The sequence below is a fragment of the Harmonia axyridis genome, chromosome 5, assembly GCF_914767665.1.
Source record: "Harmonia axyridis chromosome 5, icHarAxyr1.1, whole genome shotgun sequence".
Classification (NCBI taxonomy): Eukaryota; Metazoa; Arthropoda; class Insecta; order Coleoptera; family Coccinellidae; genus Harmonia; species Harmonia axyridis.
In genome coordinates, this window is record NC_059505.1 from 7,572,166 (window position 1) to 7,596,256 (window position 24,091).

At 32.5% G+C, this 24,091-nt stretch overlaps 3 protein-coding genes across 3 annotated transcripts; all 3 read right to left on the minus strand.

Annotated features, from left to right (window-relative positions):
* Positions 1 to 2,794: 2,794 nt before the first annotated feature.
* On the minus strand, positions 2,795 to 6,859 carry LOC123680426 (troponin C, isoallergen Bla g 6.0101-like). Its single transcript, XM_045618322.1, has 5 exons — positions 6,708 to 6,859; positions 6,535 to 6,649; positions 5,445 to 5,560; positions 3,180 to 3,465; positions 2,795 to 3,121 (listed from the first exon to the last, which is right to left on the minus strand). The coding sequence occupies exons 1-5, from the start codon at positions 6,714 to 6,716 to the stop codon at positions 3,096 to 3,098; spliced, it is 552 nt and encodes a 183-aa protein (XP_045474278.1). The 5' UTR covers positions 6,717 to 6,859; the 3' UTR covers positions 2,795 to 3,095.
* A 2,365-nt stretch (positions 6,860 to 9,224) lies between these two features.
* Positions 9,225 to 11,729, minus strand: LOC123680427 (troponin C, isoallergen Bla g 6.0101-like). The gene is made up of 6 exons (XM_045618323.1): positions 11,599 to 11,729; positions 11,142 to 11,169; positions 10,969 to 11,084; positions 10,757 to 10,910; positions 10,097 to 10,228; positions 9,225 to 9,431 (listed from the first exon to the last, which is right to left on the minus strand). Exons 1-6 carry the CDS (start codon positions 11,620 to 11,622, stop codon positions 9,406 to 9,408), a joined length of 480 nt encoding a protein of 159 aa, XP_045474279.1. The 5' UTR covers positions 11,623 to 11,729; the 3' UTR covers positions 9,225 to 9,405.
* Positions 11,730 to 15,110: 3,381 nt separating this feature from the next.
* On the minus strand, positions 15,111 to 18,802 carry LOC123680428 (troponin C, isoallergen Bla g 6.0101-like). The gene is made up of 6 exons (XM_045618324.1): positions 18,663 to 18,802; positions 18,454 to 18,481; positions 18,237 to 18,380; positions 17,277 to 17,396; positions 17,090 to 17,221; positions 15,111 to 15,286 (listed from the first exon to the last, which is right to left on the minus strand). The coding sequence occupies exons 1-6, from the start codon at positions 18,669 to 18,671 to the stop codon at positions 15,252 to 15,254; spliced, it is 468 nt and encodes a 155-aa protein (XP_045474280.1). The 5' UTR covers positions 18,672 to 18,802; the 3' UTR covers positions 15,111 to 15,251.
* Positions 18,803 to 24,091: the final 5,289 nt, after the last annotated feature.

Consider the following 24,091-nt stretch of genomic DNA (forward strand, 5'->3'; position numbering starts at 1 on the left):
GACGCTTTTTTCCACAGCTGGACATTTATAATAATGAATTATTCGTTTCAATGCAATCAATGAATCGATTAATTACGAAACTATCTATAAGCTCAGTCAAAAAAATGAAAACCACTTGGCGAGGTAAGAGTTGAAACAATGATTCACTTATGGTGGAATTCGAAAGTGATCAAATCAAGTCCAGTTATTAGTTAACTTTAATTTGCAAAATTGGCTGGGAATGATGATGGCTGCTGGCTATATAGGTATATGTCTACATCGAGTTATCAAATCTTGATTTTCTTGGTTAAGATCGGGACAGTGAAAGTGATTTTAATGATTACGTTTCCCACTGATATCAGACCATTCATTAATCTCATATCTATAATAACGTTTTTTCAAGGGTCAATGGTATATCAGTGCAGAATTCTCATTTCTTGTTTTGGATGATCTACTTTTACTAGGAGGAAGAAGATGAAAACCTAGTCTTCACTGATTTCTACTCGTTCATATTAACATTTTTATGAATTTTTGGACTGGTATCTTCGAGTGTATCCGTGAATACAAAATAAGCAGACAAAATTATTGCACAACATGACGAAACTTGAAAGAAAGTTTCAGAACTAAAATAGCGGAATCAGATATATCCACATTCTCATAATACTACTTTCAACGACGTTTCCCAAAACTGTATTCAACTCAACTTCAATCAGCGTAAGTTCAATCACAGATTTGTGATTTTGATATCGATGAAAATAATTTGAGATATAGACATCATCTTCTTCCATTATTTCTCATATCTTTTTTTGAAGTTTCTATTTAATATATAAATAAATCCAGATCATTTATTGTGTACGCTGAATTTTCCTTTTAATGAGGGTTTGTACAGGTTAAAACTTTTGTTGGTTTCTAGCTCTACCAATTGATACAAATATCTATGTCCACTGGTAGATATGAAATTAAAAATTGAAACAACTACCTACATAGTTGTTCCTCTATTGACTCGGCGCTCTATTACGGTTAAGCGCTGAAATCTTCATATTTTTGACACAGTAGGTACATGCTCAAATTATTTGGAAATACACAGGGTTTCCAAAAAAGCGTAAATGACCAAGAATATCTTTTTTCTCAAGGAATACCCGTTTTTGAGATATTTCGATTTTCCTAAATTGAAGTTAATAACTTCGAAATTAATAAATTAATTTCAATGAGACTTTGAAAGTGAATATGAGAAGATTGCAGTTATGTAACTACTGACTTTTCGATAATCATTGAAAACTCCATTGAGAGTTCAAAATGGGGTAATTCGTTGATGAATTATTCAAAAGTTGATATCGGGCTCATTGAACCATATATTTTATTTCATTTGGTAGAGAATAATTCGAAGATAATAAAATTTGCTATTTAATAAAAAATAAAATATAGGGTATGCCATTTCGAATAAGCCAGATTAACGTTTGAATTCTGTCATTTTGAGACCCAATACTTAAGATTAAGAAGTCAGTACTTACCATCATTCTTCTAGGATTCACTCTCAAAATCTCATTTAAATCAATTCATTCATTAAGACTCATTAGGTTTTTCCAATGACCCTTCAATTTATGAAAAATCATAATATGTATGTCAAAAAAGATCAGTTTTAATTATATGAAAAAACGTGGTTTCACTTATTTCACATAATCTTCTAATTCAATGAAAAATAGAGTGTTTCATAAGAAAACACATATGTTCGCTCATTTACACTTTTTTGGGACACCCTGTTTATTTCCAAGCAATTTGAGGATGTAGCTGTAATAAAGCCTAATTAATGATAAGTGCTGTGTTGATAAGAAATTCGAAAACTTCAATGGTCGGCTCAATGGTGGAACACCCTGTATACAATTACTTGATCTCGAAGGCCTAACACATATTATGTATTTTTTTAAATATTCTTTGCGAACTATCTTATAGTTCGGACAATATGATCAGATTGAAATTTTCACTAAGCGAAATTATCAGTCTATATTAACGCTTAAAAACTCAACTTCGTTGGTGTTGTGATCACAGAAATATTGCATATTTTTTTTACATTCTTCTTACATTTTCTTTGGCTCTGGTATAACGATCAACATGAAATTTCACACGAGTCTTGAAATTGTAATTTGAAATCTGAATGAAATTTTACATTTGGTTCAAATTCTGCATAAAGCTTGAAATAGTTGATTGGTAGTGACTCTGTCTGACCAAGTGGTGGCGTTATAGGCGTCGCGCAACACCCTAGTACAGTTCCCAACCAGTTTATGAGGGGCACCGCGTTGCAGCAGAGTCACTTCTCCACAATATTGTGAGAGGGTGTCTCAGGCAGAGATAGCTGGATTGCCTAACTGAAGGGTCCACCAGGGATCTCAGGACTATACACGAATAATCCTTAGGGAGAGGGCGCACCTTTTAAAATTTGGCTCGAGAACATCTCACCAAAAATTTAATTTCACATGCAAAATCTCAACTTAGAGGATATCTGTTATACCTGAAATATTAGGTTTATTTTAGATATTCTGCTTGAATTTTCTATGCTTCTGATGATAACAATACATATGAAAATGTTATTCTAAATATACACTTAAATCTTATTTCAAACGGATCTGTTGTCACAATGTTACAATCACGTTGACTTCGACTAACTGTTCACGTCTCCAACTCAAGTAACAGGTTCCATCTATCAAGTGAGATGGTAATCAACGAAGAAAATTCCATTCAACAAACGGTTCGTAAGCTTTCACACGATAGATGTCGTTGCTATGCAACTCTTTTTAGAACAGGTAAAAGAAAAACATAATTTCTCTTTGAGAAGTATATTTCCACCGAGACAAATCAGTACGATATTCGATTACTCAAACATTAATAAAATTTGGCGTTTATAAATATACAGGTGCCATTAATAATTCTGAAATGAATTGATGATCACGATTTTATATAATTTTTTAAAGTAAACAGAGAGCTGTAAACAGTATAAACTATCACCATAATTAATTAGGTCTTTGGCAGAAAGCCCAAATCCTAAACACGTGAAACAGATTCTCATATTCTGAAAATATTTATAAAATGTATAATAAAGATTGTTATCTTCATCCTTGGGCTTATCCTATCATCATGGCTTTGAATTCTGGAAACAAAATGAAAGAGGTTTTAATTCTAGTTATTAACTAGCCATAGAAAATTACCTTCCCAGTCGACTGTGCCTGATCCATCTGTGTCTATTTCTTCTATCATTTGATCGAGATCTTTAGGCGTTATTTTCTCATCCAACTCTTTAAGAATTTCGCGTAAGAGGTCAACACCAATGTAGCCCAATCCTTGCTTGTCGTACATTCTGAAGGCATCTTTTAGTTCCCTCAAGATTGCTTCTGTATCCTCTTCCTCTTCAATTAGGAATCTAGCAGCCAAATGTGCAAATTCTTCGAAGCTCATGACACCATTACCGTCAGCATCAATTTCTTTGACGATTGCCTATGGGTAGAAATATTCATTAATGAATTAAGTGATCAATTGATCAGGAGAAGAATTGTGGATGCAAAGGCAGTTAAAGAATGAGCGTACACATACAGGGTGATTCTCCGGGATGGTCTATTAGACGTTTATGGAAAATTGATCACAATTTTGAGCTGAAAATTTGCATATTGGGATTTGAGACAATGAAATATTTTCAGATCTCTACAATTTCCGGTTATATTCTTATGAAAAAATAGTGGCAATGAGGACTCACATTTTTTTTTAATTTTTCGAGATAAAAAGCTTTTTGAGAAAAAATTTTTCATGTTCGATTCTGCAAATGCGTAGTATTAAAAAACTGTTTGCGGTTTGCACCAAAAATGTACAGGGTATTCATAAGAAGATCATGAACTTGGACAACTCAAATTCTTCGAAACTCAAGATTTTCAAATTAGAAGCTATATTTTTTATTGTTTCAGTCGATTCTACGTACAAAAATAGTGGGGATTACTCAAGCAAATCCTTTACCTAAAATGAATACTTCAAGAGTTATCGAGGAAGAACCTCAAATGGGGAAAATCAGAAGTTTTTGAGTACTCATCCAATCAGGTTTCAATTGCGCCCTTCGAGATCACTGAACTGTGAATAGTTATATACGAAAGTATATACATGGTGGTCCAACGAAAACTTACCATCTCGATTTTCCGATTTAAAAATGGAAATGTGTAAAATCGCTAGGAGCCGTTAATTTCTGATTGGAGGGGGAATATTTTTTTCCGTAACTTCAACCCCTTAACGAGGGTGAGTAGAACCCCTTGATTCTGAATAGAGATGAGTAGTTTCATTTTGAAGATCTTATTAAGTCCTAAATGATCCTGAAATTTCGCTTCAAAATTTCCATCGATAACGAAATGACAGGTAAAATAGTGGAAGAGTATAACTATTAAATATCTTTAAAATGTGTTGGATACAAAGTATATTCTCGAGATAAAATCCACATTGCCTCTTTCACTATTTTCGGTGTTATTTCATTATCGATGTATATTTAGAAGCGAAATTTTAGGGTCAGATAGTATCTTTAAAATTAGTTATCGCAACACCCCTCATCCTAATTCAAAATCAAGGGATTACGTTCACCCCTGTGTAGAAGTTAAAGTTACAGGGAAGAAAAAAGCGGAATAGTTTTTCCTCCTCCAATCAGAAATTGACTGGTTTTCATCTTAATGTCGGAAAATCGAAGACCACCTAGTATATTGTCAGTAGATTTATTATGATGTCATTATTGTCAGTTAGCTCACCTAGATGAGGGGTTCTTATAATAAAATCCCTCGAAATTCAGCATGACTATTCTAATTTTCAGCTCATATCATAACTTAAACAAGCATTAAATAATTAATAGGTTGAAAAGCTCTCTTTTCGTCAGAAGCTTGATGAAATTTTTCAACTTGATGTGCGGTATTGCTTCTCGAAATAGCAGTATTTTGTTCAATATCAATTTTTTACATAACTGCTATGAATAAATTCGGTAGAGATCAATTTTGAATAACCTGAAAAACGTATAGAGTTCTAAGAGAGCTTTCAAATGAAGTATGCCCTATGTCGATATTGAAAAAAAAATTGGTGAAGTCACCGCTAACAAAGTAATTTTAACCATTACATGTTCACTGTACAGAGTGTTCTGGAATTAGAGTTACAAACGAAAATTAGAGATTCTTGAATAATTTTAGGACAAAGAAGTCCTATTAATATTGGGCTTCAAACGCCTTGTTTTCGAGATACAGGGTGTTTCTTGTAGTCGTACTTTCTTGTGATGATTATACCAGGTTATCGAATCTTTGAGAATTATTGCTAAAAATGGGGAAAATAAGCACCAAAACTAATGATAGTTATTAATTATTTGCTCTCTTTTTGTTTCGTGAAGTATTTTATACATAAATTGAAAACAAAATTCATAAAAATTATATGAGATTTGTATCATTCAGCAAACAAATACCCACCCCCAGTTCATCCTGACTAAGTTGTTGACCCAACATGTCCAGAATTTGTCCTATCATTTCTACACCGATATTTCCAGTTTTTTCCAAGTCAAACGCATTGAAGATTTCCTTCAACACTGAAACATTGGAATTTAATAGTACATAACATGTTATATTATCCAGATATGAATGAATGAGAATATATCATCAATTTTTTTACGTTGAAAAATATAGATATTCATTAGAATTAGAATATTTCATACAAAAAACATTATATTTATTCAAAGATGGAGAGATATTTTCTTTTTTTCAAGAACCATAAAAGTTTCTCCATAATAACCAAATAGCATCAAAATAATTCAAATTCAGAAGATAACTAACTTTTTTAAATTTTAAGAAGAATTTCAGTTAATAAGATGAGACTAACATTCCTCAACGTTTGTTTTACGTTTTGAGATGTTGTAGATATTATGTTTTATTTGAGGTTGTTAATGATCAATTCTTCGACATTGAATTATTTGTATTCATTCAATCATCGAAAACAAAATTATCAATATTTTGCTATTTTGAAAAGTTGTCAAATGCAATTCGAAAATCAACTAAACAATATAGAAGTGCACTGAGATGGAAAATAGAATGAATGATTTAGAAAATAATATAGGAGACCTTATGACACAAGCAGGTGTTGAAGGGACAGAAAAAAATATTAGTTATTCTCCAGTTCATTAATTTAGTTGAGGGGTTACATCAGTTTCATTTTATAGTGGATATTATGGAAACATGCTTTTATCCAAATATAACGTTATGAAGTTTTATTTTGTTTTCTCATTTATATCGATTTTTTCATTCTAAGTTTTTGCGATTATACTGAGATAGTTTTTTCATTTTTCACTATAAAGGGTTTTTCGTTTATATTTTTCATTTGTGAAATGGACATAATGTATACTGAATAAAACCTCAATATTATAAAACCATATGGATGAATTTTTGTTATACTTGTGAAGTTTCTCCCGTGTTACAATATGAATTTGATTCTACTTGCAACTATTCCTAGTTAACAATATCAAAATACTGAAAATATGTCAATTTTGAAAATATAATAGGTACTCACTTTTGAGCTGCCCTCTATCAATATCCAAGTCCTTCAGATCAGCAAATTCATCGTCTTCAGCCTCTTTAGCTTTATCAGCCTTTTTCTTATCATCCTCCTTCTTCTCTTCCTTTTTCTGCACATAACCGAGGAATTATGTTTTGTCGGAAAATATATATTTTGGGTATACTTACATCTGCCATATTTTAAACTATGTTATGCACCTACACGATACCTGCTATCTATTACTTTTTCAATCAGGTCAATATTTATAGACTAATCAATCTTCGATCCCAGGGAGGTGGAAAGGAATTTTTCAACAGGAAAACATTTGACGGTCGTCCTAAGCCAATTTAACATTTGCTTGGCGCCAATTAGACTGGATTCCAAAAGGGAATCACCGGTAGTCAAATTGATGGATAAAATTAGTAACATATACAAACATATCCCTAGATTACAGGGTGGTCATTTAGAATAATAAGCACTACTCCTGCTATATGAAATATGCGGTAAAAGTGTAGATTTTTTTCAAAGAACGGATATAGCTATTTATGAATTTTTTTAATTTGACCTTCATCTTTAAAGCACATTTTCCACTAATTCACTCAACAGTGAACTTGTGTGAGACAATGATCTTTCTCCCTAAAAATATTTTCTGATCTCTACAACTTCCGGTTATATCGAAAATAGACTACTATTTCCTTATTTAAAAAAGCACACCCAGTATATTTCTGCATCATTGGATAGCTTATTTGATAACAATTTCGGCAATATGTCATACCTCGGGTAAAAACTCAACGGTTCATGAGTTAATGGGAATCTTATGATCTTATTTTTCGATTCTGCAAATACGTAGTATTACAAAACTGTTTGCGGTTTGGACCAAAAATGTACAGGGAGTTTATAAGAAGATCATGAACTTGGACAACTCAAATTCATCAAAACTCAATATTTTCAAATTAGAACCTAGATTTTCTATTATTTCAATCGATTCTACATACAAAATAGTATGGGTTACTTAAGCTAACCCTATACCTAAAATAAATACTTCAAGAGTAATCGAGGAAGGCCTTTGAATGAGGAAAAACCTTCATTTCTATCTTTGTGGAGTAGTCTGTGACTTTCGGAAAACAGGAAAAAAACCTAAATTCGATGTTTGGATAACTAAATTTAACATTTGATGAATTAAAATTAATTTTTCGTTGGGATTGTTGAGAAATCCATAAACCAATACAAGTTTCAATTACGAATAATTCATTACGATTCTAGAAATGTCAAATTTAGTTAAGGAAGCATCGAATTTTAGTTTCTTTCTGTGTTTTTCGGAAGTCATAGACTACTCCACACAGAAATTGCGGTTTTTCCTTATTCAAAGCTCTTCCTCGATAATTTTAAAGTATTCATTTTAGGTATAGGGTTTGTTCAAGTAACACATACTATTTTGTATGTAGAATCGATTGAAATAATAGAAAATAGAGGTTCTAATTTGAAAATCTTGAGTTTCGATGAATTTGAGTTGTCCAAGTTCATGATCTTATAAACATCCTGTACATTTTTGGTCCAAACCGCAAACAGTATCACATATTTGCAGAATCGAAAAAGAAAAAATGTTTTCTACAAAGGCCTTTTCTGCCGAAATATTCAAAAAAATGTGAGTCCTCATAGGCATCTTTTTTTTCATAAGAATCCCATTAAATCATGCACCGTTGAGTTTTTTCTCAGTTATGGCATATTGCTGAAATTGTCATCAAAAAAGCTATCTAATGATGTAATAATATACTGGGTGTGCCATTTGAAATAAGGAAATAGTAGTCAGTTTCTGGTATAACCGAAAGATGTGGAGATCTGAAAATATTTTAGGGAGAAAGATCATTGTCTCAAACCCCAATATGCAAATTTTCAGCTCAAACTTATGTTAAGTTTACCATAAACGTCTAATAGGCCATCCTGGTGAATCACCCTGTATTTACGGTGAATACTAATTTCTTGTTTATTCGTAACCAAATTATCGAAACGCTCGAAACTATTGTGATCCACGAATTTTTTCATGCATTCAAGGGTTAAGACTCATTCAACGGTAGTCAAATAACAAAGGACAGTTATTACATCTCTTCAAATTCATTTCATAATAGTCAGAAAATGTTTGTTACATCCTATGAACTTCCGAAAACACTGAGATCAACAAGCGAAGATGACATGAGGATGACATATTACGAGTATGGAGATCACTGGTCTGTAACTTTCATATCTCAACGAACTTTACGCCGGTATTCTTTAATTTTAAACGAAAAAGTGAAGTATAAACATCTTCATCCACTATCAAAATGGGATATGAACTGCACCATATAAAACCTATAGGACATTGTTGTTGTGATCATGTTGAATCATCAAAACATAGTATTACCCCATTTGTGTTCGTTATAATATTTATCAGTACTACATTAGTTCTTGCTGTGGCCATCATTGGATTTTTGCTGATTATATTACGTGATAGAATTCCTCCTGTTGTTCGTGCAAGAAGTGAAAATGATCTTGACTTTTCTGAAGAATTCCTGAAGAGGGCGATCAGACGTTATAGTGTTAAAAAAAGTGGTGTGAAGTGAGAAGCGACTTCGTTTTAAGGATTTTGAATAGTAATTCTATTTGTAAAAGTGTGCATATTGTTTCAATGTCAGGTCATGAATTTTTCATACAACAATCAGATAACGATATTGAGAATTTTATAATATAATGATTTTGTAGATTTTTACTTATAATCAATGGTTAAGTTCTATCCTTATCAATTTGTTGAAAAAATGGAAAAACATATAATTACACCATAATTAATGTATTCAACATTCAATAGTTATATGTTATGTATGTCAAAAAATAGAAAAGTTATTCATTATGTACTCAACCAATCATCACTGCTCGAAACTCTGGAAATAAAATTGAAATTATGAGTCAAAATGAAATTTTCTTGAAACCAATCATTGAATACAGTCAAAGGTATTTAATCGGATGAATAAAAATGTGAAGAATGAAGATATTCCCGCATTTTTGGCAAAAGTGGATAAAGGTATTTCCTCCTAATGAATGAAAAAATTCCTGATTCATTGAAATCTATATTATGATGAATAATTTCATTGAAATCTCAAAGTGTTTCATGCAAATCAAGGACAATTTGGAATTTTCTGAATTCATGTTCTTAAGTCTATTATTTTTATGCATTTCATCAAAAACTTTTCACCGGAATATCTGTGTTAGATCTTCATAAAACTTTCAAGAAGGCTTAGAACGACGACGAATATTTACTTATAATTATTTGATAATGAAATGTACTGGACCGGACCCAGAAAATTATATTTATTACATGTAGTGAAACACTATACATCCCTTGGTTCTAACCATTATTTATAACAAACTGTATATTTACCGATGCAATCAATAGGTTTTTTCATATTCTTAGTCAATATTATTTTCTCTCCAGAATTTTTAATGTCAATAAATATGCCAATTCTCTGAAATCTTCTGCCAAATATTGTCCGTATAATTTGTAAATTCCCTTTTTCTTTGAAAGGTAATTTATTATATAAGTACATACCTTCCCAGTCAACTGTTCCTGATCCATCAGTGTCAATTTCCTCTATCATATTGTCAAGATCTGTTTCACTCAAGTTATCATCAAGTTCCCTAAGGATTTCTCTCAAGACCTGGGTTGTTATGAAACCATTTCCTACAGATGTAGATACATTGAGAATTTCAGTTCGATACATTTATTCAAATTAAAAATTATTGTTGAACTTTATTCTCACAAATTTCTTTCTTCACAATAGGCCAATCGTAGGACTTTTTTTAATTCTCTCAAATTATTCAGTACTCTTTATTGAGCTCATAAATAGTGGATACATTTGCTTTTTCAATTCGGATGAATATTTTTGAAAAAACGACTCAAAAAAGTGAAATTCAAACAGGTCTCCTAATCGTATTGTATAAAATCTTATAATATGAGCAATTGAGTGCCATAAGTATCATTCTCTGAACCAATCTCTTTTTCATTCAATCACATTATCTGTAATTCACGTAATTTGAGCTGGTAATAGTCTCCAACGATAAGGTTTGACTATCTGATGACATATTTTCCGAAAACAAAGTATATTTTTTCAGAAGTCTAATCTGTCTTCATTTTGACAAGACCTTCTTACAAATAAGAAATCAATCAATAAAATATGATCCAAAAAAAAAATAGTATCATATCTGTTACCTTCCTTATCATACATTCTGAAAGCACCCTTGAGTTCGATTTGTATAGCATCAGTATCTTCATCGTCTTCAACCAAGAATTTGGCTGCCAAAGTAAGAAATTCATCGAATGTTATTTCGCCATTTTCATCTTCATCAATTTCGCTTATGATACACTGAAAATAAAATGGAACTAACTCTCTCTGGTAACATACTCAGTTTTTGTTGAATCACCTCCAGTTCATCAGCACCAACTTGAGCACCCAGCATGTCCATAATCATGCCTATCATTTCTGTTTCAATGTAACCTTTTCTGTCTACATCAAAAGCATCGAAAGTGGACTTGAGCACTATGTTGATAAAAGGTATGAGTAGCTAGTTGATGATATTGCCTGGAATATACTCACTTGAAATTTGATCCTTGTCAAGCTCGTTCTGAAAAATTCAAACCAGTGTTAACGATTTTCATCTCAATTCTTCAAATTCAATTTTTTTTCAATGATGTAGGTAATTGTCTCAACTTGAAAAATACTAAACTTATATGGAAAAATATAATGTTTTCTCTTGATGAGTCACAATTCATTCCATTATTTAGTATTTTCAGAATTAATTCATACATAAGAAGAAGAATTAATAATTAACAATTTTTCAATTCGATTTTCCAAATCATCAATTATATAGAATCTAATGTTATAGGTTTTTCCTGAAGGCAAAATATATCTCAATAACACTTCGAAATGACGTGAACGCTAATTAATTCATTTTATTCATTCATGATTCATGATTCATTATTTATTCATGATAAAATTAAGAGGAAAAATTCAAAAACTAGCTAACAATCACACAAATCGAAAATCAACTCACCATGTTCGTGATCTTTCTTCTCATGAAAAACACTTTTGTTCTGCAAGTGTTAGATTCCAAATAGGCCACAATGGGCTAAATAAAGGAAGTAAATTGCACAGGAGCTGCGACTATACTCATTCCAGAGGTCAATTAAGAATCCAGATATACCTTCCTATTGACCTGGATTTCAAAGGATAAATGGCAAAAGGCAATTCAATAAATATTTATATCTGACTCCTGAGATTCAGATTGATTCGAGAATTTGAAGTTTTCGTTATAGGAAAATGACACTCTACAATCCTCGAGAACCTCATCAATTTTTCTAGAAATGTGTTCAACCAAAGTCGCCTGCGTATCTTTCATCATATATGGATGGACAGAGAATATTCATATCTTGTAGAAGTGCTATCCGATCACTCCTCCCTTACTTTTGCATTTGTTCACAGATTATGTCTTCAGAGAATATTGAACATAACATTTTTTTGGAAGTAAGTAAAATTCTGTTGAAACAGGTGAAAAAACAAGACCATTTTTTTGAAAAATTCTATTCAATTTTGAGTTTTTGCCGCTTCGACATATTAAAAAAGATGGAAAGCACTGACGTAAAGTGAGGATCTTTTTCGCGATTATTTTAATTTCGAATGTAGATTTTTGCCTCAATATTTGACAAGCTAAATAGCTCATTATCTGGGAAGCTAGCACATTTGTAGCAGTCATCTTTTGACATTTTGAAAGAAAATATTAGATCATTACTGGAAATAATAGTAATTTACGTAACAAGTCCGGAAAATAGGGTTTTTTTGGACGAATAGACAAAATTCCAGGACGAGCGTAAGCGAGTCCTGGAAGTCTGTGAGTCCAAAAAAACCATTTTCGGGCGTGTTGCGTACAATATTTTTTCGGCAACCATGTAAAATAACACTATCGCTGCTGCTTTCAATATTTTATTGCGATTGCGATCAAAAAACATGCAAATTTTTGACAACTAATTTCATATGAACTGTCAGCCGTTATCTCGGTTGCTATGGGTTCTATGATTCTTTTCCGGCCTAGTCCGGGAAGTACGTACTTTCCGGACTAGGCCGGGAAATGCTACTTTCTCAGAGAAAAAGCGTCCGGGAAGTGAGCATTTCCCGGACGGTTGCCGAAAAAACAATATACGCTTCCACAACGCACTGGAATTGTTGAAACCGTGTGCGTCGCATAAGAACAACTTGAAATATTGCTGTTGTAGTCCGTGATGTTTTTTCGTCTATTACGAGGATTAGTTATTCCACAAACGACATTATATCATATATTGAATAAAGACATAGGTCTCAAGACTTTTAAAGATCATTTATCACAATAAATGCCAGTCGATAACCAGCAACGTAGTATCTTCGCTGAAATGCATCAAAATGTTCCGGATTCCCATTGAGAAACCATCTACAGTGATGAGGCTGCTCATTTTCACCATGGAGGCTACGTTGATAATCAAAATTGTCGCATTTGGGGCTCAGAAAATCCAAGAATGATTGTAGAAAAGTATCTCAATTTTCAACTGTTTGGAGCAGTTTGGGATGGTGGTGTGATTAGGCCTTACTTATTCGAAAAAAAGGCTGGTGCAGCTATTACGATGATTGGATTGCGCTATCGAGCTATGATTAATGATATTTATGGACTGGATTGGAATATATTGTTGATTTGGACGACGTTTTTTTTTGACAAGATAGCATTGAGTGCCACTGAAGCGACGAAACAATTTCTCAATTCAAGAAAAGTTTCCTGGTCGTTCTATTTCTTAAAGTCAAAGAGGTGATCACAATTGGCATTTGTGATTTAACATCTTCAAACTTCTTTCTTTGGGGCCAAGTGAGATATACGGTTTATGCCAATGCTCTACAATGCATTAAAATCTTGAAGACGAAGTTCATTATAAAAAATTATTGAGGACATACAGCCGCATTATTGAAAAACTCTTTATAACGCAATAAAAGCCACTACGAAAGAGAAATGAAATTTTAATCGCGTTGGTCTTGTGCTTTTTCTCTTATTTAAATGAAATTCATTCAAAAAACGGTGGCCTGTGATTGACCATTTTACAATAAAGGAAATAATCATGTACGATTACTGTATATTCGATGGACAGATTCTAGGATATCGAAACAAATCACTTTTTTCTCATGAACATTTGTTTCATTATTGAGCAACTGATTTCTATTTTTCAGTTCGATTTTATGGGTACTTTTTCAATTAATGAGAAAACAGAATTCCACATGGGTATAACTCTGGAATTATTCAACATTATAAAGCTTAATCGAGACTCTGAACCAATCATGAACATGTCTGTGAAAAAATCCATCAGAGAGTTATTGTGTACAGTGCATCCCATTTTGGGTGAGACAGCTAGGTTTCTCTCTTGTTATTTAAGATAGAGCCTTGCGGTTTTCACGTTCCTGTCCTACTTTTTCGTGAAACTCAAGTTGGTCTAATCAAATTGTGCATAACTGTTTCCGTTCAAAATATACAGGGTGATTTTGGAAATTGATACTTTTCGGACCCCCTCTTTATCTCCGAAGTTATTAGAAATAATGCTGAGGTACAAACTACGTCTGAATCGGAATTCTGAGTAGAATCCAGTGGCGTACTCAATATTTTTTTTCGGGGTATGGTTTTGAAGATTCAACACAAACTTATGTTTTTTTTAATGGAACACCATGTGTATCATTACTTCGTTGAATTCGTTATTTTTTTCCCTTCAAAATGATATACGACACTATGTGGGTAGGATGTTCAGAAATGTTAAAAAAAACACTAAAACGTCAAATAATGATGATTTTTTGTAAATGGGCAATGGATTTCCCATATAAAAGAAGAATCAATAATGATAACAATAATTTATAGCGATGACAGCTAGATCAGATTGGTTTTTCCCTCCAATGCCTACTTGATAAAACATCCTACCTACATAGTATCATACATCATTTTGAAGGGAAAAAAATAAAGAATACAACGAAGTAATGATATAACGGGTGTTCCATTAAAAAAAATATAGGTTGTGTTGAATCTTCAAAACCATACCCCGCAAAAAAAAATTGAGTACGCCACTGAATTCTACGCAGAATTCTGATTCAGACGTAGTTTTTACCTCAGCATTATTTTTAATAAGTTCGGAGATAAAGGAGGAGTCCGAAAAGTATCAATTTCCAAAATCGCCCTGTATCTCTTGAACGGAAACAGTTATGCACAATCTGATTAGACCAACTTGAGTTTCACGAAAAAGTAGGACAGGAACGTGGAAACCGCAAGGCTCTATCTTGAATAACAAGCGAGAAACCTGGCTGTCTCACCCAAAATGGGATGCACTGTACAGTACACGTCTGTTGAACTGACGGAAATTGTCGATTTTTACCACCAATTCTTCACTAAAAAGTCAACCCTGAGACCACTCTCCTCTAGAACTCGAAATTCAGGCAAAATATGATAGCCCGCTGTAAGTTCTCCTGGCACATGCTAGCAAAGAGGTAATGGGTCCAAATGAAAAACGTAGATTTAGGTTGAATAATTCACAATTTTATTCAAGTTTGTCATAACATTTTAAATTGGTCATAGACACACAAATTACTGAGTAATTATTGTACCTAATAGTGAGCAAATAAGGTAATACTGTACAGGTTGGGAACGAATTATTTTTAATCATCTCCTCCAGTCATGACTTCCATGAATTCTGTAAAAAAATTAGGTTAAAATTAATAATGAGTGAAACTCAAGAAATATTATATGTGGCGGATTAATTAAAAAGTAGTTCTATTATAAAAATGTTTGAGTAATATCAAAGTACAGGTTGACGATATTTTGATAATTAGCCCTGCATATTTTGAATTGATATGAATGAGAAGAACCAGAGAAGCAGTGATATCAGGAGATTTTGGTTGTTTTTTTATTCTTATCTACTTTTTTTCGAAATTTCACTTTGCCTCTATAGAGCAAAGAGGTACCATGTTCCAAAAACACAATTATGCAGGAAAGCAGAAATACTGAATTTTTTAACTCATAATTAGCTACAGGTAAGTTCAAGAATTCAATATTTCTGTACTCCTGCACAAATCTGTATTTAGCGCTTGATCCTTTTTTCAACTTTCAATTTTCAACTCATTAAATATTAGTTAAAAAATTCAGTATATCTGCTCTCCTTGACAATTCTGTATTTGGCGATTTTTTGCTGTACAGGCCGACATGTAGGGGTTTTCAATTCAATATATGTACTTGATTCAGACTTCTGATCACAAAATCTAGAGAGACTAAACTTCCTGGTCAGTATTATGCCAAGAAAATATAAGATGACAAAATAAAACCATGCCATTAATTTCGTTTTTTTTCAAGAAACTACCAGAAATGTTGAATTGATATACATTTCGACAGTCTGGCAGCAACAAAGGCATTGAGGTCACATATCATCAATTCTTAGTTGGTATTGAAGTGTCGAAGGAAACTCAATGAAATAGTCTGTTTGGTCTGAGTTCCCGATTACTTGGGAATAATCAAAGAAATGAAAAGGCCAATCTTTACCAGAAAATTCTACCATTGGCCCAGAACCTTTCTGTGGTATAACTAAATGTATCTACAAGAAAAAGGAAAAGGAAAAAACCGAAAGAGAAACACTATGTCGGAATCTTCCTGGATTGGATCATGCCAAAAAGTTTCTACCAAACTTTGATAATACGAAATCTAAGAAGTATCAGGATCTCAGCAAAAATATGCTACACCTCCTCAGTGGACTTCTTACAGGGCATTGCCGTCTCAGAAAGCACCTCGTGAGAATGAGTCTAGCAGAAAACGACGAGGACAAATTCTATGGGGAGGAGGAAGATACTCCGGATCAGCTGGTGATGGAATGCCTCGCCATCGAAAAAATGTTTTGGGCAAGAAACTTATAGACATGAAAAAGTAGTCATTGAAGCTATACCAGCTAGAGATGTTCATTAGAACTCTGGAACTGGGAAACGAACTGTAGAACAGAACGAGAACAGCTCTGATAGGGAACAGAATAGACCATAAGGTCGCATCGCAATGAAAACTAAACCCCCCCTTAAAATTGCTGCAATCTACAGTTATTCATCGAACCCAATGGTTCAAGAAAAATCTCGGATCAAAATACGAAAAAGAGAAAATAAGAGAAATAAAACGTCATTTTGTTGCTATCAGGGGTTCGTTTGATATCCAACATAAAAATATCACAATTGACAACCACGTCTCTGAAAAGCTTTTAATTCAGGAGATCATCGTACTCCTCAATGAAGCAGTGATGTTAATTCTGAGGAACTCGCATTTTTATTTATGTTTAATTCATTCTCAATTATGAATATGATCAATATTTCATTCTTTTAAGGTGGTCTTTTCGATATTTTAACTTTTTATGACTTCATACTGAACTGATATAAGATATTATCAAGATTAAAATAATAAAATCGCGACAATTCATTTTAAGCATCTACTAGTAGAAGAATATTTATTTAAGTACACCACTTACCGTCGAAATCAACAGTTCCAGATCCGTCTGTGTCAATTTCTGTGATGATCATGTCCAATTCATCGCTTGTCAAGTTGTCATCCAGTTCTTTCAGAATTTCTTTCAGAGTACTGGTAGTGATGTAACCATTACCTAATAACATTATTGTTGAGTATTGTGTGGGAATATATGAAAATATTTCGATTACCTTCTTTGTCATATAATCTGAAAGCTTCTTTCAGTTCCTGTTGCATAGCCTCAGCATCTTCTTCAACCATGAACCTTGAGGCAAGTGTTATGAATTCCTCGAATTCCAGCTCTCCAGATCCTACAAAAAAAATTATTGGTGAAATTTGAATAATTCAAGAATCAATAGAGATATTTATTATTTCTGAGAAATAGTTCTAATATCTTTTCGAATTTATTTCTTATAATTTTTCTCCAGAATTACTTAATGGTTTTTATCAACATATATTTAGTTGTTGACATGATGAAGATGATTTGCATATTGCAACAAACTCAGCAAAATAATCCAACAGATATTTTTTGCAATATTAGTTTGAGTTTTTATCAAAAACACTGCAAATTTTACACTATGGAAGATCATTTCATTCTCATGGAATATCATAATCCTTGAAAAAGGAGAAAATAAATAATTTCCAATAAATATCACAATGATTGTACAATATTATCGCCTTCAAATATTTATATTTACTATGAATAGGGAATAATATGACTCAATTCGTTATGCGATAAATAATTATCAAAATGTTATGTTATCTAATTAATTGCAAAACGAAACTGAAAATTTCAGGGTTGCTTAAAAAATGTTTTTCTTGACAGTATCCAAAAGTTAATAATTGGAGATATTAATCCAAACTGGATTTTCAAGTTCGATGTTACTGTCCAAAGTTGATTCATTTTGGTGAGAGGTATAATAAATAAAATAAATTTTGTTACTCGAGAAAAAGAGGGAATAAAAGTAGCAACAATAATTCTTTAGTCATTATTCCTCATTCAAATAGTTTATGACATTATAGTGAAACAAGTGTTATAATCGTAGACAAACCATTTGATATACGATGTTACACTTTGGATACACAATGAAATTAAATGAGTTCCCACTTCCTGACCTGATTGATGATTTATATATACATATTCAACTCACCATCAGCATCCACTTCAGCTATGATTTCATTAAGCATCTGATCAGTAGTGTTGATTCCTAACATTCCAAGAATAGTTCCAATCATCACTGTACCAATACTGCCTTTCTTCTCAACATCGAATGTGTCGAAGGCATTTTTCAAAACTAGAAATATTAAAACAATAAATTTCCAAAAGATGATCTCTTGCAGTATATAAACTTGTTGAAAAATACTTACGAGCAATCTGCTCCTTGCTTAGATCGTCCTAGAAAATAAAAATGGTTCAAGTCACTCAATAATAGTTCCATTTCAGTATTTGAGAGAAAAAATTATATGGAGTACTTAAGAATGAAGAAGCAATTTCTGAAATATTGTAGGTACACTTTCGATTATTCAATCTTGAAGTCATTTCCATATAATTTGATAAGAAAAAAATTCCATCTTACCGAAGACATGACTTTTGAGTTATGGTCAACACAGGCTACTCCACAAATCTCAGTGAACTGGTTGGGTTTGGTGCTAATCTTTTTATAAAACCCAACATTCTAGTAATAGACGACATGCCTTACGTTTGTAATTAACAGTATTCATATTTTCACGTCTAGGTCCCAGTCTGAAATTCAACATACAGAGGGGTACTCTCATTTTTCCAAAAACACAAAGTTTTGATGCAAGTTCTACACGTGTATCGTGTTTTTCAGGAATCGGAAGATAAAAATCAAAACGTTCAAGACGAATTGCTTTATTTCAAAATGGCCTTTGTTGATACTGTTTACAGTATATAGGTATCCTTCGTTTTTATAGTAACGACTTTGCAAATGCCAGATTTCATTGGTCTACCACTGTGCGAAATTATTCTGCACAGTCTGAACTATGAGAAATGATTCTGCAAGTCTTTCAACCATTCAATACAATACTAAATCGTTTTTGCTAATAACATGCTGAATCTTTCGATTTAAATGTAAGTAAAAGATAAATATGAAGGCGACATTTCCTAACTTACTTAAAAAAAAATTTGAAGAGAATGCCAAGGGTTCTATTGAACAAAAATATAGCTCTAAGTTTGAGTTGACAATAACAACATGAATCCTCTGTAACAAATTCAACCAAAAATAAAAGCAAGAACAAAAAAACTTCAGTTTCCTTATAGTTTGGACATGGTGTGTAAGCCAGTATTCCATTACGCAAGGCTTAAATGTTAGAAAATTCTGGGAACTACTGAGTAATCTTAAAAATTGTCCTTAACATGAGACACAAATTTCGATACGCTAAGTGATATAATACCAATTATTTGTTTTGTCATCTTAAAGGTGTTTTTCAAATAAACTAAGACACTATAATCATTAAAAGCATAATATTATAAATTCAGAAGATTTCTGAACTGCTTTTCTTTTACAAGCGAGTATAACTGGAACTCAATACTATTTTCATTACTATTTATTTACAGAAAACCAAAATGAAAGTAAATTTTTAACACCCTCTATCTCAAAAATGAAGGCCTTGAGGACCCATTATTATGAACTTTTCACCTTATAAATAACTGAGAAATCGTACACTTATTACATAACACCCTGTATAAGTAATTCGAAAATTTCCGGTACCTTTCTATCTACAAAACATCAGAAATCAAAAAGATCAGAAAAATTAATTACCGTTTTAGAGATATAGAGAAGAGTTGGTGTTTTTCTAATGGGACACCCTGTATTTTTCAACGGAGATTTTTAGCAGCAGATTCATCGAAAAGCATCCCGCTACCGGTTTTCCAAAAATATCAATCGTTTCGAAGATATTGTGTTCTTTGACTTCATTCTTGAAATTTTTACTTTTTTACTTATATCAATATTTTTCATTGATTTCCATTTATATTTGGAGATTTAATTCATTTCTTGTCTATTGTATAATTGTAATCAAGAAATATAGAGGGTGTCCCATTTAAAAAACACCCACTTTCCTCTATATCTCTAAACCAGTAATTAATTTCTAAAATATGTTATGGATATCATTGAAAGCATAAAAATTACTGGAAAAAACGTTCCAGAATTTTTCGAGTAACTTCAACAGAAACCAAGATATAGCAAAATATATGAAACAATAATTTTTCATAAACACACTGTAATTCGAGAACGAAACAAAATATTTAAGCTCTGATTTCTGATATCTTATTGTTGAAGTCTTATAGTTCTCCAAATGATTTCAGTGAACATCAAATTTGGGACACCCTGTATATCCAACAACTGAACTACAACTATAATAATAATAATAATAATAAACTTTATTTAGCACTCGGCTATTGAAAACAATACAAATGTAATCCACTAACTTAATTAAATTCTTGATAAATATAACTCATTAAACATTTTTTGAATTCTCTATAATTATTACAATATTTGATCTTTTCAGGTAGTTTATTGAAGATAACTAATCCCCTGCTTAATGTGGATTTATTCATTAATGTAGTATTAACTTTTTCTATGTAAAAATCATCTCGACGTCGTGTATTATAATTATGTATCTCATTAGCAAATTTTAGGTTTTCACTCAAATATTCAGGTAACATTTCATTCCTTGCTTTGAAGATTAAATCTAATGTTCTATAAATAATCCTTTGATTGACACTCATCAATTTCAAACAATTTAACATATTTCTTATGGGAGTTCTTTTATTACATTTCAAAATAATTCTCATACCTCTATTTATTCGAGAACATTTTCTTTATTTATTACGTTAAGAAGAATAATAATCTACCTTTCGTATTAATAAATTCGTACTAGAATCTCAAAAAAAAAAAAAAAAATAACAATAGGTATTTGCAAAAATTTCCGAGTACTGATCTGGAAAATGAGAACAATACAGCTGATTTTCCTAAAGCTCTTGACGAAACAGGACATATGGAGCTCACGAGCCATGCATAAAATGTAATCAACTGTTAATTTTATAGTTGCTTTCGCTGATTGGCAAGTGACCAAGTAGCGCTCGGTATATGGTGCACTGATTGTAAACTACTGTAATGTACATACGTTATAGGGGATTTCGAATTTTGGTTACATCTCGCCGATAGGTACATTAACGAAACGCTGATATAAACATCCTTGTTCTATATTTATCTTCAATTAATACATTAGTTGGTGTATTTTTAGTCTTCGAATGATGAGGATGGTCGCATAATTTATATTCAAAAAATTTGCAAGTTTTGGGATTTGTTCCAAATGAAAAGTCTCAAATCATTTTGGTGGAAAACGTCGATGGTGCTTTTCCATAATTTTCGACATCTCATTGTGGTTCAAATACTTGAAACAAAAAGATAATTGAAAAATTTTTATGCTCCTACTTGGTTTCAGGTGCTTTTGAACGTCAGTGGCCACCCCCCAAAGGCTTAGAAATAGGGGGGGTACTGATTTTCAAAATATAAAATTCTAGAAATCTCGCAAAGAGGAACGAAAATTTCTCCGAAAAATGAACCAATAATAATCATTTTACTTTCCTTTGAAAGTGAAGAAATCCTTCGAAAATAAAGAAATCCTTCGAAAGTAAAGAATCGGACCTCTTTACGGTTTATGAGTTTATTATCGTTTCAAGATCGTTTAATACAACTACTAACTACAAAATAACAATAAATCCAGTTCGCATTTATGACGATGTATCTCTGTAGTTGTTCGTAAAATAATTTTTTCGGCAACCGTCCGGGAAGTGAGCACTTCCCGGACTAGGCCGGAAAAGAATCATAGAATCCATAGCAGCCGAGATAACGGCTGACAGTTCATATGAAATTAGTTGTCAAAAATTTGCATGTTTTTTTATCGCAATCCCAATAAAATATGGAAAGCAGCAGCGATAGTGTTATTTTACATGGTTGCCGAAAAAATATTGTACGCAACACGCCCGAAAATGGTTTTTTTGGACTCACAGACTTCCAGGACTCGCTTACGCTCGTCCTGGAATTTTGTCTATTCGTCCAAAAAAACCCTATTTTCCGGACTTGTTACGTAAATTACTATTTTGCTGCGAACTGGTTTATTTTGGCAAAAAACCCAAGAGCCATTTTTTGTTCAGAATGAAACTGGCTATCGGAAATGAATTTTTGAATGGTAAACAAATAATACGACAAAAAGTTACATTGGAAATAAATTTTAGGGGCTGCGTTTTCCACCCCTTACGACCATGGGGTAAACCAAAATAAATTACTGGCTAAGTGTCTTTTTGGTAGTAGAAAACGTCAGATTAATTTCAATACCGTAACTTTTTTAGTGATTGTAAGAAAAATTTTCATACAAAATTCATGTACCTCCTTAAAGGGACTGTATCTTAACAAGGGATGCTCCAATGAAGTGTCTTTATATGAAAGATAATATCTTTGAAATATGAAAAATTACGAAAGTTTTGGTCAACGAACTGCAGCAAAATTTTGGGTGGCCGAGTAATAATATATAATATTCAATGATAATATTTATTCACACATGTTACAAATTAATGATTATATATATGATGTATAAATATTTGCCATTAAAAATTATATGGCCTGTCAAAAAAATATATAACAGAACACTAATATTTAGGTAGACACTACAGTTACATAATATGAAGTATACAAACATATCACAGATATGCAACATTAACTGACAGAAAAGGTGAGTTAAAAAAACTCAGTCATATTATAAATTGTATCTTCGAGAAGCAAACTCTTTTCCCGTCTCGTGAATGCAGGTAGGCTTAATGTTTCTACATCGCTGGGGAGCTTGTTATAGAGTTTCAGGCATGTATGATTCGGACCTTGTTGTGTTCTCTTTATTCTTGCATATGGGACAGCATAATGATTTTTTCCCCGAGTATTATAATTATGATAGTTTTCATTTCTCGGGAAGTTGTTCTGGTGTTGATGAACATATTTAACGCAAGCCAGTATGAAGAATGAAGTGATGGTAAGTTAAGTATTTTTTCCCTCTTAAATATTTCTTTACAGCTGTCTGTGTTCTTCATCTGGTATAAGGTCCTTAGAGCAATCTTCTGTTTTATGAGAACTCTTTGCGCATCTGCACATTGTCCCCAGAGCAATATACCATACTATATATGGCCACACTATGGAAACTCGAGTGTTTATTTTGCGGTTTTTATATCGCTTATTTGTCTCATTCGTCTGATTAGGAAGATGGAGGTTGATAATTTTTTACAAAGGTTGTCTATATGCTTACTGCAATTCAGTGATGGTTGAAATTCGAGTCCCAAATATAATAGCGATGAATCAGAGGGCTCTCTGTTTGTGAACAAAAGCTTCTGATTTTTGTCGAATTCATAAGAAATCCATTGGCTGAAAACCATCTCTGTGCTTCCGTTTCGCTTGTACTTGTTTTTTCTTGAAGTTCAGTTTTATTGCCTAACTTATTTAGAATTACCACATCATCGGCATAACTACAGCACTTGCTACATGTTATATTATAAAATATATCGTTATTGAACAAAATGAAGAGAATTGGGCCCAAAATCGATCCCTGAGGGACACCACATTTCACTTCGAGGGGATCAGATCTGCTTTCATTCATGATTGAAATAGTTTGTGTGCCAATCCTCTAATGTCATCATAATACTGCATTTTTTCCAGCAGAATTTCGTGACTGACGCTATCGAAGGCTTTACTTGAATCTATGGATGTTATTTCTACTTCCTCCGAGTCATCATATGCTTTTAGCACGGTTTCGAGTACGTCAATCATCGCTGTTATTGTTGACCTGCACCTTCTAAAGCCATGTTGTGCGGTGTGAAGTAGGGCTTTATTTTCCAGGAAGTCAACCAGACGTTTCTTCAACGCTATTTCAAACACGTTTCGATTATATTGGCAGAACTGAAATAGGTCTATAATTTGAGCGTTCTTCAGTATCTCTA